The sequence below is a fragment of the Saimiri boliviensis genome, chromosome 9 (genome assembly GCF_048565385.1).
Source record: "Saimiri boliviensis isolate mSaiBol1 chromosome 9, mSaiBol1.pri, whole genome shotgun sequence".
In the NCBI taxonomy this organism is placed as follows: Eukaryota; Metazoa; Chordata; class Mammalia; order Primates; family Cebidae; genus Saimiri; species Saimiri boliviensis.
Genome location: NC_133457.1, coordinates 28,733,021 through 28,749,795, shown reverse-complemented (window position 1 = coordinate 28,749,795; position 16,775 = coordinate 28,733,021). Strand labels below are relative to the sequence as shown.

Genomic DNA, 16,775 nt, shown 5'->3' with positions numbered 1-16,775 from the left:
CAGTCCTCATTGGTTTATCTCTTCTTCCCTCTCATCTCGAGCACCCATCACATGTATTAGCCTTGTGAGGTAACTTCATGTCCCAGGACAAGTTCCTGTGCCTGGGCTCCAGTTCTTCTGAATATGAAAGTGGAAGGAAATCATCTCTAAGGGCTCTGTCAAGCTACCATCTTATTATTTCATATCCTGCTTTTTTATTCCAAAATCTGGCAAACTTAGGGGAATGTTAAAACTTCATTTCTGTGTTATATTGATGGCTCCAGAGACATCTTGGTTCAAGTGTAGAATTCATTTTACTGTACACAAGTGAAACAAGTGAAATTACATGTTAAAGCTTTGGGCTGTATTTAACAAGACAGCCATATTTATCTTTGTGTTTTCTTTTTTTTTTTTTTTTCCGATTTACAGCAAGATTCCAATAGCAGATACAGTGCACTGAATGTCCAACATCAGATGTTGAAAGTGAGTAATTTAAAGTTGTTATTCATGAATAAAAGAAAGGACTAACTAATACTCCAACTGACTAATGGCCTGTAAAGAAAGTTTACAGAAGTTGATTTCTATTGTAATGTGGCATATTAACATATCTGGCTAAAAATTATATATAGTTGTAATGGCTCCTCATATTTATCACCTGATTACATAGAACATTTTTAATTATTACACATTTTCTTATAAACCAGGCTTTTTGGTTACCTTATCTACAGTTTTCTTCTGTCTGTCCATTAGGGTTTTATGTTTGTTTACTTTCTCACAGTGATTTTCCTTAGATGTTTTCTTTTATCTTATACAAACTGGAGGCTGTAGAACTATTAAAATGCTTCCTTCTTGTTACTAATATTTAATAAATGTCCTTTTACTTATCACAGGAACACAGTTTATTGTTTAAAGATTCTCTTCCTTGGTCCTTGAGTAAAACTCATTGTGTATCCGGAAGAGGTCATTGTTTCTGTCAAGCTGGAAGAGACTGGCAGCATGCAGTTATGCTCTTTTGGCAAAATACAGATCATGCCGGCATCTCCACCCCACCATCCCTCCCCAGCTCCCCCCAACCCGTTTTCTGTTTGCTGTTGTCTTTCCCTCTCATATCAGTAGGGCATGCACTTCTTATTGAATCCGGAATCTTTTCCTATTATCAAGAGTGCAGTAAATGAATTAAAGCAAACCATGCTTTCACATTAAGCACTTGGAGACTGTAGTGTTTATCTAGATCGTGATTACATTGTAGGATTAAAGTCAGAAATAAGGTAAATAAGAGTCAATTCTCTAAACAGTTGATTACTATTCCCAAAGGGAAAAGTCTCATTTACTCTCTTGTTTTTGAACTGAGTTACCAGAAAGGCTCAAATACCAAAGAAGAAAAATTAAATGCATTGCTGGGAAAACATCAGATCGAAAGAGGAAATTCGTAATACCCAGGGAGGGATAATTTTGCCATTAGCTTTACCTTGTTTCCACAGTGATTTGTGTCTCTGGGAATTTTCCCACATTTTTCTCTTTTCCATCTCTCATGCTAACTTCTTAAAAATTAAGGAGAAAATTATTTTTGGCTGTGATCCCCGCTGTTCATTTGAAATCCAGGGGAAATGGAGGGGAGCTGCTCAAATTAAAGCAACTTGAGAAAAACAAAACCTATTTCTTCATTTGTTCATACTTTCTTGCTTTCATTTGTTCTTCTTGCTGTCAAGAAATAGACTGTCCCATAATTCAGAGAATGTATATTTCTACTCAAGTTTTTAATCTTTGCAGAGCCAACACGAGGAGCTAAAGAAACAGCACAGTGACTTGGAAGAGGAACATCGCAAACAAGGGGAAGACTTCAGCAGAACATTTAATGACCATAAGCAAAAATACCTGCAGCTGCAGCAAGAAAAAGAACAAGAACTTTCTAAGCTAAAAGGTATTTGGAAATCTAATTAGACAGTTTATCTCTAAATAAGTATTGACATGTAGTCTTTTGTTTTGAGTGGTGATTGGTTTACGTTTATCATGTGGTCCCTTACCAGCCACTTGCTTCTTTGTAATGTTTCACATTTGTCTTCATCTGTTTGGGTTTGCTTAGGGAAGCAGAATGGAATACTTAGTGTATTTTGCAATATCTCAGTGGGACACATGGCCCTGTTGGGCTAGACAGTTTTTCTCTTACCTGGGTTGTGAGTCATCTAGCATCTCTGATCCTTACCCACTAAATGTTATAATGCTTCTCAGTTATTGTCACAATCAAAAATTGTTCCATCTATTTCTAAAAATCTCCAAGGGAGCAGAGACTTGGTGTTGATTGCTAATAGTAACTGCAACAAGCTCAAGTTCTAGAGGTAGACTGCCCAGGTGAATCTTGGCTTCTTCACTAGCAATGTGACCATGGGCAAGTTGTGTGACAGCTGTGGTCTTCATGGTCTTATCTGTAAAATTGGGATAATCATAGAGATATCAACCTTGTAGAATTGGTGTGAGAAATAATTTACATAAAGCATCTACAATAGTTGCTCCTACATTTGCCACCCATCAACATCTGTGTCAGGTATTTTCATAGTAATAGGAACAAAATATATCACTTTTCTGAGTGCATGTGAGTCCTGGATAAAGAAACCAGTGCCTTGTACAATCAAATGTTTAAGTGAACTCCAGATTAATCACAAGACACACATGTCTTCTTCCCCAGTTTCTGCCAGGCACGGTGGCTCACACCTTTAATCCTAGCACTTTGGGAGCCCGAGGCGGGTGTATCACTTGAGATCAAGAGTTCGAGACCAGCCTGGCCAATGTGGCGAAACCCTGTCTCTACTAAAAATACAAAAAATTAGCCAGGCATGGTGGCACGTGCCTATAATCTCAGCTATTGGGGAGGCTGAGGCAAGAGGATCACTTGAACCTGGGAGATGGAGGTTGCAGTGAGCCAAGATCATATCCCTGCACTCCAGCCTAGGCAACAGAGAGACTCTGTCTCAAAAAAAAAAAGATTCTAAATAAGTTTAAAGTGAGATAATTGGTTTTAAGAGGCAGACAGTGCATGCAAAAACAGTGGTGAAGTCCAAATAAAGTTTGTAGTCTAGTTCCTTGTACTGACCCTTTGGTAATGTACCATATTTATATAAGATGTCGTCATGATGGGAAGCTGGGTGATGGGTCCTTAGGATGACTCCATACATTTTTTGCAATGTTTCTCTATAAGCGTTTAAAAAAAAAAAAAGTTACAACAAAACACATGTAGAAGTTAAATAGTCTTAAGGCAGTACTATAAAGGGTTAAGGGTCTATACTTTCTGATTATTTTATTCTTAGATATTTTTAAAATTTTAAATCAAAAAATTTGAAATGCTGAAGCTTTATTCTTAATTTGTGAAGAGACTCAAATCTGAGACTACACCTACTCATTACATTTTATTCCTAAGGATTTGCTTGTTAACATAAACATTTTAATTCCTAGGTAATGAAAATTCCTTATCTTTTGTCTATAATGCAAAAGTTTTTAAAAATCATTTAAAATACTGAACTGGAATGGATTGCAATGTCCAGCTAAAACCATGTTACATACCAATACAATATAGTTTTTGTTGGTTTTGAATATTGTATTGGCAGAGTTCAAAATAAATTCTAAAATAAATTATAGGTGGCTTTAGATAGGAAAATAATAGAATCAAAATCTTGAAAGTTTCAAGGCTTTATGTGTGATTCTTCTTTTTCTAAAATAGAAACTGTATACAATTTGAGAGAAGAGAATAGACAGCTAAGGAAAGCACACCAAGACATACACACACAGCTTCAAGATGTCAAGGTAAAAGAAAACCAAACGTTTCGCTATTCAGTGTTTGCCTGCTTTCCTTGGTAGAATGACTTTAAAAGTCATTCCCTAATTGGCATGCTTTACAAATTCACATTGTTATTGTGGGCTTTGCGTTAACTAGAGTGTACCTGATCCTTTTACCATTTCAGCATTGTAAGCTAAAAGATGGTCTGAAAATTAGTACTGAAATTATTCTTTTGCTAAATAGTTACATTTTAATAAGCCTTTTATTTATAAAATTTCTTAAAAATGAGAGATTTGTTTTTTTGGTTTTGATTTCACTGTAAATGATTATGGTATTTGGGAAGCACAGTTTAGATTGTGGAATACTACATAAAACATAGTCTACTCTCTACAGTGATTTTTAAACTTGACACATGCTGCTACAACAACAAATAAGTAACGTTTGGGGAGCCATTCCACCATCAACCAAAGAAGAATTTGTCGTAGAATGTTAAAGCTCAACATGTAAAATTCTTTTTTGTGTAGCAACAACATAAGAATTTACTCTCCGAGCATGAACAACTTGTAGTGACTTTGGAAGACCACAAGAGTGCACTAGCTGCTGCACAGGTTAGAAGGGTAGCAGCCTCTCTGGGTTCTTTTACAAATCTGCTTAACATTTCTGAATTCCCTTATGCATGTAGTCTCTTACAAGCCAGTCTTCAGTGAATTCCTTAGGACAGACCTATCCTAATCCTGAGGACCATGCATGCTTTCAAAATTTAGTCAATAAAATATTAAATAAACTTTTGATTAATTTTTATACTGGTTCTATGATCATTTCTTTCTACTCCAGTCCCTACGTGCAGTAGTCTAATAACTTGTTTAAATCACAGAAATTATCTCAAATATATGGTCTTTTGCAACTGTCTTATCTGTGTTGACTTTTGGTATAGGATCTGTAGGATTTTATGGGCTAGCTGCCTAAACTATTGTCAGACTTTTTCTTCTGTGCCTTCCTTGCTCCCAGCCTTGCAGCCTACACACCCTCCTTTTGGAAGGAGGCTTATGTGTTGTTGGTCAAATTACAGCAAAGAAGAAGAGTCAACAGAGAAGGAAAAATAAGAGTCATAAGCGCCAGTTGTTCAAACCTAGAACAGCCTCTGGCACAAGGCAGGCTCTCAGTATATATTTACTGAATAAACAGGGGAACAAATACAAGTGTTGGAGAGCTTATTAAAGTGATTTCATGCTAAGTGTTACGCAGCTTTCTAGTAGAAGCAAGGAAACAGGAATGGCTAGTTTAGTTGCTGCTTTAAACTAGGTCTTCACTATTATTTTTACTGAAGGAATTATGATAAAAGAGCAAAGTTAAACTATCTGTGCTCATCAGGAAACCCATGTTTCTTATCTTTTTAAAATTATTAAAAGTTATAATTTTCTGTCCCTGACCCATCTCAGAAGCTGTAGCATCTGTGTTTGTGGGATTCTTTATCAAGATAGTCATTGTTGAGGTGTCTCCTCCTAAGCTGTAGCTCTGTGGTGATTTTTTAGAAGTGTATAGATGAAATTGACTTCAGAGATGATTTCATGTCACATCTTCTTTATATAAAATTTTGTCAAGTATTATTTCATATGAGGCTGTTCTTCATACTATAAATGCGACAAACTTATTTGAGTGCTCTGTGTGCTGTAATGGCCGTAAATGTTAGACTAAGCAATAATTTGAAAATCCATAGATACATAAGTAAAATCATTTATTTGATGACCATAACCAAATTCTGGAGTAGCATCCTGACAATATTACTTGACAGGGTTTTGTAATAGAAAAAAAAATTTTTTTTAGTTAACCTATGTGTATGGTTTTTATTTATTGAAATATCTTTTTGGGAGAGGATACTCAAGGTTCATCCTGTGTTTAAAAAAAAAGAGTCAGAACTAGGTGCAATCCTTAATTTAAGCCATATGTATTAGTCACTTTGGGCTGCTGTAACAAAACACCCTAGACTGTGTGGCTTATAAAGTATGGAAATGTATTTCTCACAGTTCTGGAGGCTGGAAGTCCTCAATCAGGGTGCCAGCATTGTTGGATTCTGGTGAGGGCCCTCTTCTTCCAGACTGCACACTGTTGAAGTCTCCTTGTATCCTCACATGGCAGAAGGAAACCTACAAAGCTCTCCTGGATCCCTTTATACAGCCATTAATCCCATTCTGGAGGGCTTCACCCTTATGACCTAATTACCTCCCAGAGGCCCTGCCTCTTGATCCATCACATTGGAGGTTAGGGTTTTAACCTATGAATTTTTCAGAGGTCACAAACATTCAGTCCATAATTTCATATTAAGACTTTCCCCAGATCTCTTTAAAAAAAACAAATGCTGTTTCAGGCACCTACATTTTGCATGTAAGACATCTTAAGAGATTCTGTCTTGACAACCTGATTTTTAAACGTAGTTGAATATTTAATCCTCACAACCTTGTGAGTTATATAATACTGTACCCTTTTATAACTAAATAAACTGAGACGAAAAGGGAAGTAAAGTAGCTGGCCCAAAATCAATGACCAGAACCAAGGTTGAAGCTCAGGTTCTCCTCACTTCAAAGTTACACTCAATGCTTTAAGTGATGTTTTTTGAGACTTCCTGCATCACAGCTACCTGGGCCCTGCCCTAGACCTGTTCAATTTTAATTTCAAGAGTAGGGGACCAGGAGCCTACATTTTTAATATGGTCTATAATTGTGCAACATACAACTACTACCTTCAAAGATTATGTATCTAGAAAGAAGAAGGGGTAGAATTGAGTTTTGTGCATTGCTTCATATGTATCTTAAAATATTAAAAGCATCACTATGTGGATGTCATTTGTTTTTTCCCTCCAAAGTTGGTTTGCAAATGTTTAGATTTCTCAGATAAAGGCTATTGCTACTCATATAGCACACCTTTGTACAAAAGTATTAAAAGGCAGTGCCCTGGGAATTATTTAGGAAGCAGACTTTTTTACCCTAGTGTAAATCAGAAGGAAACAAAAAAGCACCTCTCTCTTGGGGTGGAAGAGCAGTGTGCCACGGTGCATAACTATGGCAGCAGGAATGCTGCTGGGTTCTGGCCCACTTACCTGCTGTGCCCCGCACACTGAGGAGGTGGCCCTCTCTGGGAAGCTTGTTGAGAAAAAGACTTCTGTATTCTCTGTATGTGTTTATATATGTGTTTACACACACAGCATTTCTGTTTTCAGGATAACAGCGTTGGTGTATAGAATGAGCAAAGTATACACAATGTCTCTTGATTTTGTTAATTAAAGTAATTGATTTTTTTTTCTGATTATCTAGCTCCTTGTATTAAAAATATTACACAGACATCCACACACCCCATCCCATATACACACAGATGCAGCTGTATGAGCAGATGCTAGTCCTAGACCTGTGTTAGTACCTTCGTCACTTTAGAAGAAAAGATCATTCAGAATCGAGGATAAAAATGCCACTGTTTTCCAGAAACCACAGAGCGTAATACAGGAAACATTTTGACAAATAAAGGATTCTATTTCAGCACAAATTAACTGAGGGGGTAAATGGTAGCCTGAGCGTGTGTGTGTGTGTGTGTGTGTGTGTGTGTGTGTGTGTATTTATTTTAAACCTTTGAGTCCTTTCTACTGAAAGATTTTACTCAGATCATATTGGTAAAAGGTATCTGCACTTTTGTTTTTTGTAACTTTGTGAGTTTTCAATGGGTTTTTAATATGATAAAACATCACATAGCTGTCTTTTAATAGTGATATTTATATTAGTATTATTTATAAAAGTCCTGACTTAAGTGTAGTACGGGAAACTAACATCTGTCTTAGGTATTTTTTCTGTTTCCTTCAGCTCTAATTCTAATTTGCATGTGCTTATAAATGATTAAGCATGCCCAAGTAAGAACAGTTAATGCATGGAAACAATCTGCATATTTTTCTAACTTGTATTTAGGTACAATATTTTTGTCTAGTTGTACAGTGTACCAAAATGTCCATCTATGAATGATATCTTTTTCCCTCCTCAAATTGTGCAATTTGTATCCAATTGCGCAATGTATATGCAGACTCAAGTTGCAGAATATAAACAACTGAAAGATACTCTGAATAGGATTCCAAGCCTTCGAAAACCTGATCCAGCAGAGCAGCAAAATGTGACCCAGGTGGCACATTCTCCACAAGGTTACAACACAGCAAGGGAGAAGCCAACCCGAGAGGCACAGGAGGTAAGAGGCGTGAACTGGTATCTGCGGTTAGGTCACTTTCTCTGTCGAGCTGCCAAGAGAGGAGCTGCTCTTAATGTTGCCAGCATTTCTCAGAGAGTGGTGGTTCTCAAATTTAAGTGTAGATCAGAATCGCCAGTAGGGCTTGATAAAACACAGATTACTGGGCCTTAGACCCAGAGTTTCTGATTTAGTTAATTTGGAGTGAGGCCTGAAGATTGCATTTCTAACAGATTCAACTAGTCTAAGTAGTACACTTTGAGAACTGCTGCTAGTATTTTCTTTCTTTTTCTTTCTTCCTACACCCACCCACCCCCAACCCCGGGTCGAGATCTCGCTGTGTCACCCAGGCTGGAGTGGAGTGGTGTGATCTTGACTCACTGCAACTTCCACCTTCCAGGTTTAAGCGATTCTCCCTGTCTCAGCCTGCCAAGTAGCTGGGATTACAGGTACCCACCATCAGGCCCAGCTAATTTTTATATTTTTTCATAGAGATAGCATTTCACCATGTTGGCCAGACTGGTCTTAAACTCCTGACCTCAGGTGATCTACCCACCTCAGCCTCCCAAAGTGCTGGGATTACAGGCATGAGCCACCATGACTGGCCACTGCTAGTATTTTGTGTGAAGACTTTAATGGCTTTGTCTTTATTCATACAGGTTTATTTGTCTTCAAGGAGCGGTAGTATCTGAGTTTTTCAAGGTTGGTGATTTTGAAGGGGTTAGAGTGAGAAGGTTAAATAATCGTGAGGATATTATGTGATAGTCAACCTGCTCAAATATTAAAATTAATAATATATTTGAACTTGGAACAGTGCTAGGTCTATATAGAACATGTCAAAATTTGAATTTAATGACCTGTATGACACTCCCAGGGGTATGAGTGCTAGTCACATAATACATTTTTTTCTATTCTTGTTCTTCATAAAAATTAAGCCTTAAGAATATCTCATAAGTGAGACATCAGAAGTAATTACTATTATCATTTATTTCTACAAAGCATTTTTTTATATCATCTGTAATAAAAATGGGAAATATGGTTATCTTTCTGACAAAGTGGTTGTTTTAAACTTTTAAGTTCAGGGGTACATGAGCAGGTTTATTACATAGGTAAACTTGTGTCATGGTAGTTTGTTGTAAAGGTTATTTTATCACCCAGGTATCTAGCCTAGGGCCCATTAGTTATATTGCTGCTACTGTCCCTCCAGCTTCTGAGAGGCCCTAGAGTGTTCCCCTCTATGTGCCTATGTGTCTCATTATTTATCTCCTACTTATAAATGAGAACATATAGTCTTTGACTTTCTATTCCCATGTTGGTTTGCTACAGATGATGCCCCCCAGCTCCATCCCTGCTTCTGCAAATGACATGATCTTGTTCTTTTTTTTTTTTTTTTGTGACTGCATAGTATTCTGTGGTGTATATGTATTGCATTTTTTTTATTGAAGTCTATAATTGGTGGGCATTCAGGCTGATTCCATGTCTTTGCTATTGTGAATAGTATTGCACTGAAGAGCATACACATGCATGTGTCTTTATAATAGAATGATTTCTATTCCTTTGGGTATATACCCAGTAATGGGATTGCTGAGTCAAATGATATTTATATTTTTAGGTCTTTGAGCAGTCTCCACACTGTTCCATGATGGTTGAACTAATTTACACTCCCATCAATGGTGTATAAGCATTCCTTTTCTCCACAACCTCGCCAGCATCTGTTATTTTTGACATTTTAATAGTAGCTCTTCTGACTGATGCGAGATGATATCTCATTGTGGTTTTGATTTGCATTTCTCTAATGATCAATGATGCTGAGCTTTTTTTCCATACGATTTTTGGCCACATTGTTGTCTGTGTTAGCCTGTTTTCATGCTGCTGGTAAAGACATACCTGAGACTGGGCAATTTAAAAAAGAAAGAAGTTTAATTGGACTTACAGTTCCACGTAGCTGGGGAAGCCTCATAATCATGGCGGAAGGCAAGGAGGAACAAGTCCCATCTTACATGGATGGTAGCAGGCAAAGAGAGAGAGCTTGTGCAGGGGATCCCCTCTTTATAAAACCATCAGTTCTCTTGAGGTTTATTCACTCTCGCGAGAACAGCACAGGAAAGACTTGCCCCCGTGATTCAATTACCTCCAACTGGGTCCCTCCCACATTGCAAATCTAAACATTTGCAAACCAACTTTGGAGGTAAAAAGTAAATGACATCCACATAGCGATGCTTTTAATATCTTAAGATACATATGGAGCAATACACAAAACTCAATTCTACCACTTCCTCTTTCTCCTCCTAAACACATAATCTTTGAAGGCAGTAATTGTGTGTTGCGCAATTAGGGACCATATTAAAAATGTAGACTTCTGGTCCCCTACGCTTGAAATTAAAATTCAACAGGTCTCTGGCAAAGGAATTCAAGATGAAATTTGGGTGTGGACACAGCCAAATCATACCAGTGTCTTCTTTTGAAAAGTGTCTGTTCCTGTCCTTTGCTCACAAAGTGGTTTTTAACATTAAAGAGAAGACTGAGAAAACTTTCCTCCAAGTTACCGTAACTAAGTTGATGTGAGCAGACTTTATTATGAGCCTCTTCACTCTTTTCAGGGTATTCTTTTAGCAGACAGGTTCAGTATCCTTATAGACTCTTGTTCTTTCTTAGGGTCTTATGTTAAGGACTAACTTAAGAAAGCATGACCAGATCACTGGCCTGGCAGTTGGTTCTATTCTCTGCTCTTGACAGACTACCAGTTTACTGGATTAATCTTCCAGTGACTCAGCTTCAGTTTTTCCATCTCTGAGGTGGAGATAAGACTTATCTGCTCTGACCTTCCTCACTAGGATATTGTGAAGATAAATGACAAGTGTTTGAAAGTCCTTAGGTCTCTTTAGAGAAATATCTTCTGTAAAGCCAGGGCAGTATTTTTGTCAAGCTTGCCGGATATGTGAGGATATTATATGATGTGCAACTCTAGTTGTCCTCAAATGTCTGAGAAAGGACTTTTCTCCCAAGTTGATTAATACAGTCCAATTTCTCACATTTGATAATTATATCTCTGGCTAATTTAAGAATAGGGTTTCACATTTATTTCCATTTTGGAAGAGCAGTCTAACCAAAGAAGATACATATTTTTTCTGATACTGAAGCTTAAAGAGAAAAAAAGGGTGATTTTTTTGTTGTTGTTGTTACTATATCCTCTTTCTTCCTCACTTTCTAGGTAATACAGATCATATAGAGATCTCTGAAACATAAGGAGAACTGATTTGAATCAACTAATTTTAGAGAAGGAATATTCTGAAAAAGACATGTCTTTATTTTCTGCTCAGGGTTTTCTATATTAGCAATAAAAAATGTTTACAAAAGACTCCTGCTGTTTTACCAAGAATTACTACTTTAATACATTAATAATATTTTATTATATCTTGCTTAACAGGCACTATGTTGAACTAACATGGATGTTCATTAGTAATAGCATTCTTTTTTAAATTAGTAAACCAAACTAATTAAAAAAAAATCCTCAATTTTATCTTATCCTTCTCTTTTCAAATAATTATTTAAAACAAAATTTTACATTGAAGAAAATTATGTAAACATTTCATCACTTGAAGTTTGAAGTTTTTTTCCTTTTTATTCTAAGGGAAGATAGGAATTTTATTACTTCTGAGATATTGGTTACTTGTAGGTTTTATTTTCCAGGTTATTTCTTCACAGATGAAGTTTCGCTTATATTCTCTATTTTATAAGTGAGACTACACAGTGAGAAAATTAACTGACTCCATTGCTGCTGTAAAGCCAGGACTGTATGTATTTCTAGACACCTGCTTATGTTGTAGCTCCATAGACATGGAAATAAAGAAATTACATCATTGCTTTTGAAATGGGAGAGTGTCATTCCCAGTGATGTGCTTGGCCTAGGTGTCTCGAAATAGTGATGTGTGGCAGAACCATGGAGTAATCCCTGGAAGAGCAGAAGAAACAAAACTCTATGCTCCCACCCATAAGGAGGCAGAATTTCAGGCCCCCCCGGAGCCAATCCAACAAGAAGTGGAACCCAGAGAGCATGAGGAGCATCAGGTGGAAGAGGAGCACAGAAAGGCCCTGGAGGAGGAAGAAATGGAGCAGGTCGGGCAAGCAGAACATCTTGAGGAGGAACACGACCCATCTCCAGAGGAGCAGGATCGGGAGTGGAAAGAGCAGCGTGAGCAGCGAGAGGCAGCGAACCTCCTGGAAGGGCATGCGCGTGCTGAGGTACGAGGCCACCCGCTCATGCTGTGGCATACTGGAATAGAAAACCTGGCTTTATTTTACATATTAAGATAATATATTAAAATCTCTACAATTAAAATGTTGAGTGATTTTACTAAACATTGTGTGCACATATTTAAGTTTTCTCTTATAATGTTAGCAGCATAGCTACTTGCATACCTCAGAAAGATGATCGGTGATGAGAGAGCACACCTGTTAAATACGTGAATTGTTCTTTTTCTGAGTTGTATACAGTCAGAGATTCATCCTCACATCACCTTAGTAGAGTAGAACAGGTGAGAACTGGGTGGGGCCCCTTCCCAGTTTGTTCCCGAGTCCTGTCTCGAGCATCTTGAGGCAGACAAAAGGCTCGTTTTCTATGATCAGGCATCCTCCTCTCCCTGTTCATTTATTGTCAGTATGTTGGCTTTTGCATTCACCTTCCAGGTGGATATCTAATTATCAAAAATCTGATTTTACTATTTGGGGATATTCTGCTAGGTGAGCATATCTAAACAGCCTCTGCTCAGGCTCCTCTTACTGGGCATGCCACTTACACATAAGACTTTCCCTTTCTTGAAAAAAAAAAATATGACCAGGATTATTATAAATGATGCTTTAAAAGAAAACTCAACCTTTCCTCTTTTAAACCAACAGTGCAGCTAGATGTCTGTCTTTTACTGTCTATAAACTGATTCTCAACAGTAGGTTACCTGGACTTTACCTGGATGCTGATCACTTTCTATTTATAACTCTGAAGTTTCGTTTGGCCTCAGATTTTCTGAGATTTCAAGCTGCTTGAGGCTTTAGGCTGATCAGGTGTGAAGACCTCTGTAGTTGCCCTCTTAGGTAGTTGCAAACTTAGTCTCAGAAAGCTTCTTCCAGTCTTGTATCCTTCCCCAATAGGGGAAGTAATTCCCCTGCAGCTTTACTTCCCAACTCCCTACCCTCTTTCCTTTGGTGAGAATTGTGTGTGCTTTTGTTAGTTGAGGTATGGCAGAGAGGATGTGGAGTAGCTCATTGGGATGCAGACAGTTTTTATTGATGCATAATATATGTATATATTTTCAGAGTACGTGTAATAGTTTGAAATATTCATATAATGTATAATGATCAAATCTAGGTAATTGGGATATTCATCACATCAAACATTTATCTCTTCTTTATTTTGGGAATAGTCAGATTCTTCTCTTCTAATTATTTTGAAATATAATATAGATTATTGTTAACTGTAGTCACCCTACTGAACTACCAAACATTAGGTCTTGTTTTTTCTCTCTAACTGTATGTTGATACCATTTATCAATCTCTCTTCATCCCCCTTTCCATCTTCTGGTAACCACCAATCCACCTCTATCTTATCAAGATCTGTTTTTTTAACTCCCACATGAATTGAGAACATGTCATATATGTCTTTCTGTGCGTGGATTTTTTCACTTAACATAATGACCTCCAGTTCCAACCATGTTGCTGCAAATGACAGGATTTCATTCTTTTGTATGACTGTGTATACATACCACATTTTCTTTATCCATTCATCCATTGATAGACTCTTAGGTTGATTTCGTATTTTAGCCATTGTGAGTAATGCTGCAATAAAGCTGAGAGTGCAGGTATCTCTTCAGTATAGCGATTTCCTTTCTTTTGGATATGTGCCCAATAATAGGATTGCTGGATCATATGGTAGTTCTATTTCCAGTTTTTTAAGAAACCTCCATACTGTTTTTCATATTGGCTATACTAATTTGCATTCTCACCAACAGTGTATGAGGGTTCCTCTTTCTCAACATTCCTCACCATCATTTTTATGGCATTTTTGATAAAAACCATTATAACTTGGATGAGAGACTATCTCAGGGAAGCAGAGTTTTAAGAATTGCTGTATCAGATTTTCCTTTAATAAGAAGGCACCATCTTCTCAGCCATTCTTGTTTCTTTGGAAAAAAAATCGATTATCTGCTTTTCCACTATAATCTGGAATGCGACTTTTTCTTTTTGGCTATGCTTTGCCTGGGAGTGGTATATACATTACTAGAGTTAATTAGCATCCCTTGGTCTTTAACTGTTTATGGAAAAGGCCTTAAGCATAACATTAGGTCACAGATTGCCCAGTTAATGTTAAGTTACCAAAGTTACTTATTTATATCAGAGCCTGTGAACATAAACTTAATTACAGTTTGAAACTGGTATCTTCTGTTGCACCCTCTGTTCCATTTGAGGAGGAAGCACATTGAAAATCTACCTTAATAACAGCAATTGGAAATATCAGCTGCTAAAGAAGCCAAGGATGATTCAGAGAAAGTTGGGAAATAGGAGTTTTGGGACTTTATGTATAATCACCTGACAAATAGGTGTTAATAAACCAGCCGTGCCTCCCGAGTTTGTTGGGGAAACAAATGAAGAGAAAATCTAGAGCAGCTAACCCCTCTTGCTCTGTGCCAACTCTCTTTCTCCCCAGGTGTACCCTTCAGCCAAGCCAATTATCAAATTCCGATCACCCTATGAGGAGCAGTTAGAACAGCAGAGACTGGCAGTGCAGCAGGCAGAGGAGGCCCAGCGCCTGCGGGAACACCAGGAAGCTTTGCACCAGCAGAGGCTGCAGGGGCACCTGTTACGGGAGCGGCAACAGCAGCAACAGCAGCAGCAGCAGCAGCTGGCAAGAGAGATGGCCATGCAGAGGCAGGCTGAGCATGAGGAGGGCCAGCAGCAGCACCAGGAGCAGCTCCGGTAGACTTCCCTTTCTTTAGTGAATGTAGACAGCCCCTGCTCCAGTTTTCATATACAAATTAAAAACAGTTTTGTGCATTTGTGATTCATGAAGTTAAGGGGCTCATATTGCTCAAATAGCCAAGGCAGAACAGCTACTTGAGAATTAATTATTTATTTTTAAATATTTAATTTTTAAAATATTTTAATAAAATATATAAAATAATTTTTATATAATATATATAATTATATAAAATAATTTTTTAATATTTTAATAAAATTAAATATTTAATTTTAAAAATAATTTTTTCTGCTTAAAAGCCATAGATTAGGTCTCCAAATAGCTTTGCACCTTTGTGCCAGCTTAATTTTATCATTAAAAGATATTTTATCTTTTTAAGATGTCTTTTGAAAGTGCATCTGGAATTTTTATTATACCTAATTGCATACATAAGAGGGTTTTAAAAAGTTTTTATGGCTTCTTAAAAATGATGAGAAATATTGCTTATTACTATCTTTAAAGATAAATGACCTGTGTCAGCCTATGCCACTGAATTTGTCTCACTGGATTTATCTTGTTTGTGTCTCTCGTAGACAGCAAGCTCGTTATGATGCTATGGATAATGATATTGTTCAGGGAGCAGAGGACCAGGGAATCCAAGAAGAGGAAGGAGGTGGTGAGACTTCTTAGATGATGAACGTTTTAATTAATTACTTGATAACATTGTATATTATCAATGAGCCAATACTATATAACATCGATGAGCTATAGGCATACCTGAGTAAGTGCAAAGGAGATTTGTGAATCGTGTCTTTTTGTTAATCCTCCTAAACAACGCACACTGGTAGTGAAAATTGCTCAAGGTAACCTGTTTCTTCCCTATCATTTTCCCTGTAGTTTAAGCTTTTTATATACTAATTATCATATTTCTGACAAATTATTATAGGATTATTATGCTTTGGGAAACATCTATATTTTCTCTATGTAAGGACTTGGAAGTCCTTACATCATTGCCTTAAAATGTTTTCAAATTAAGTCAATTGTAGCTTTCATTTATGGTAAGCACTTAATATGTAATTTATCAAATATTGCTTACTGTTATAATAGAACCAGAATGTAACTGTCTCTCTGGCACCACAAACACTTAGATGTGTATCCTTTCCTAAAAAGTCAGAGAAAGTGATTACATATAATCTCCCTCAATAGCCTGTTGTGATATTGTGCAGCTCTTACAGTCAAGAAATTGTTTTCCTTATGTCCTCCATGTGGCACTTTAAGCTTTTTTGTTCTAATATCAGTAAGACTAGAGAATGGTTTGTTCTCTTCTCTATATGGTAAACCCCTTTGTGTACTTGAAGTCTGTTGGTAAGTTACTTTGTATCATTATTTTCTCTAGGCTTAATAGTCTCCATATACTTAAACTTTCCTCTTCTTTATTATTATTTTTTAAAGTGATTTGTTCTTCTCTTTTTGTGCTCATACAATTCTCTTTAAATATTTTTTCAAAAAGCAGCAAGTAAATGTCTGAGTATAAATGTGTGCTGTTTCTGTGCTGTGGCAGTCTTCCTCATACTGTATCAGAAAACATGTGATGGGCTATATTTGTGTTTGAGCTCCACAGATGGGGTTGTTTGAAGCTATCAGTTTCTTCTTTTGGAGCCTAGCTATTTCCTCTGATATTATCAAACATTAGTTGATTTCTTCAGCAGTGTCCAATCAACTGGGCATTCTTTTATTGAGAAAGTTTTGATTGTTGTGGTTTTCTTGCATATGCAGGAAAAATTGTAGCCCCTGTTATGAATATTTATTTTAGAAGAAAAATGTCTAACCCATATCATGTCTTTAGACACACAGTCTGTGTAAAGA

The 16,775-nt window shown here is 37.0% G+C and overlaps 1 protein-coding gene across 4 annotated transcripts in view; it reads left to right on the top strand.

The window, feature by feature from the left end:
• GOLIM4 (golgi integral membrane protein 4) overlaps nt 1–16,775 on the top strand; it is an 85,016-nt gene that overhangs the window by 54,379 nt on the left and 13,862 nt on the right. Inside the window, exons 4-11 of one of the 4 annotated variants that reach the window (XM_003924965.4) lie at nt 409–462; nt 1,750–1,900; nt 3,692–3,774; nt 4,273–4,356; nt 7,808–7,966; nt 11,873–12,205; nt 14,661–14,929; nt 15,503–15,582. In XM_003924965.4, the coding sequence (XP_003925014.1) occupies nt 409–462; nt 1,750–1,900; nt 3,692–3,774; nt 4,273–4,356; nt 7,808–7,966; nt 11,873–12,205; nt 14,661–14,929; nt 15,503–15,582 (1,213 nt within the window). Of the gene's footprint in view, nt 1–408; nt 463–1,749; nt 1,901–3,691; nt 3,775–4,272; nt 4,357–7,807; nt 7,967–11,872; nt 12,206–14,660; nt 14,930–15,502; nt 15,586–16,775 lie in introns of all 4 variants that reach the window. The other 3 variants (XM_010335693.3, XM_010335695.3, XM_010335694.3) reach the window with 3 other exon arrangements.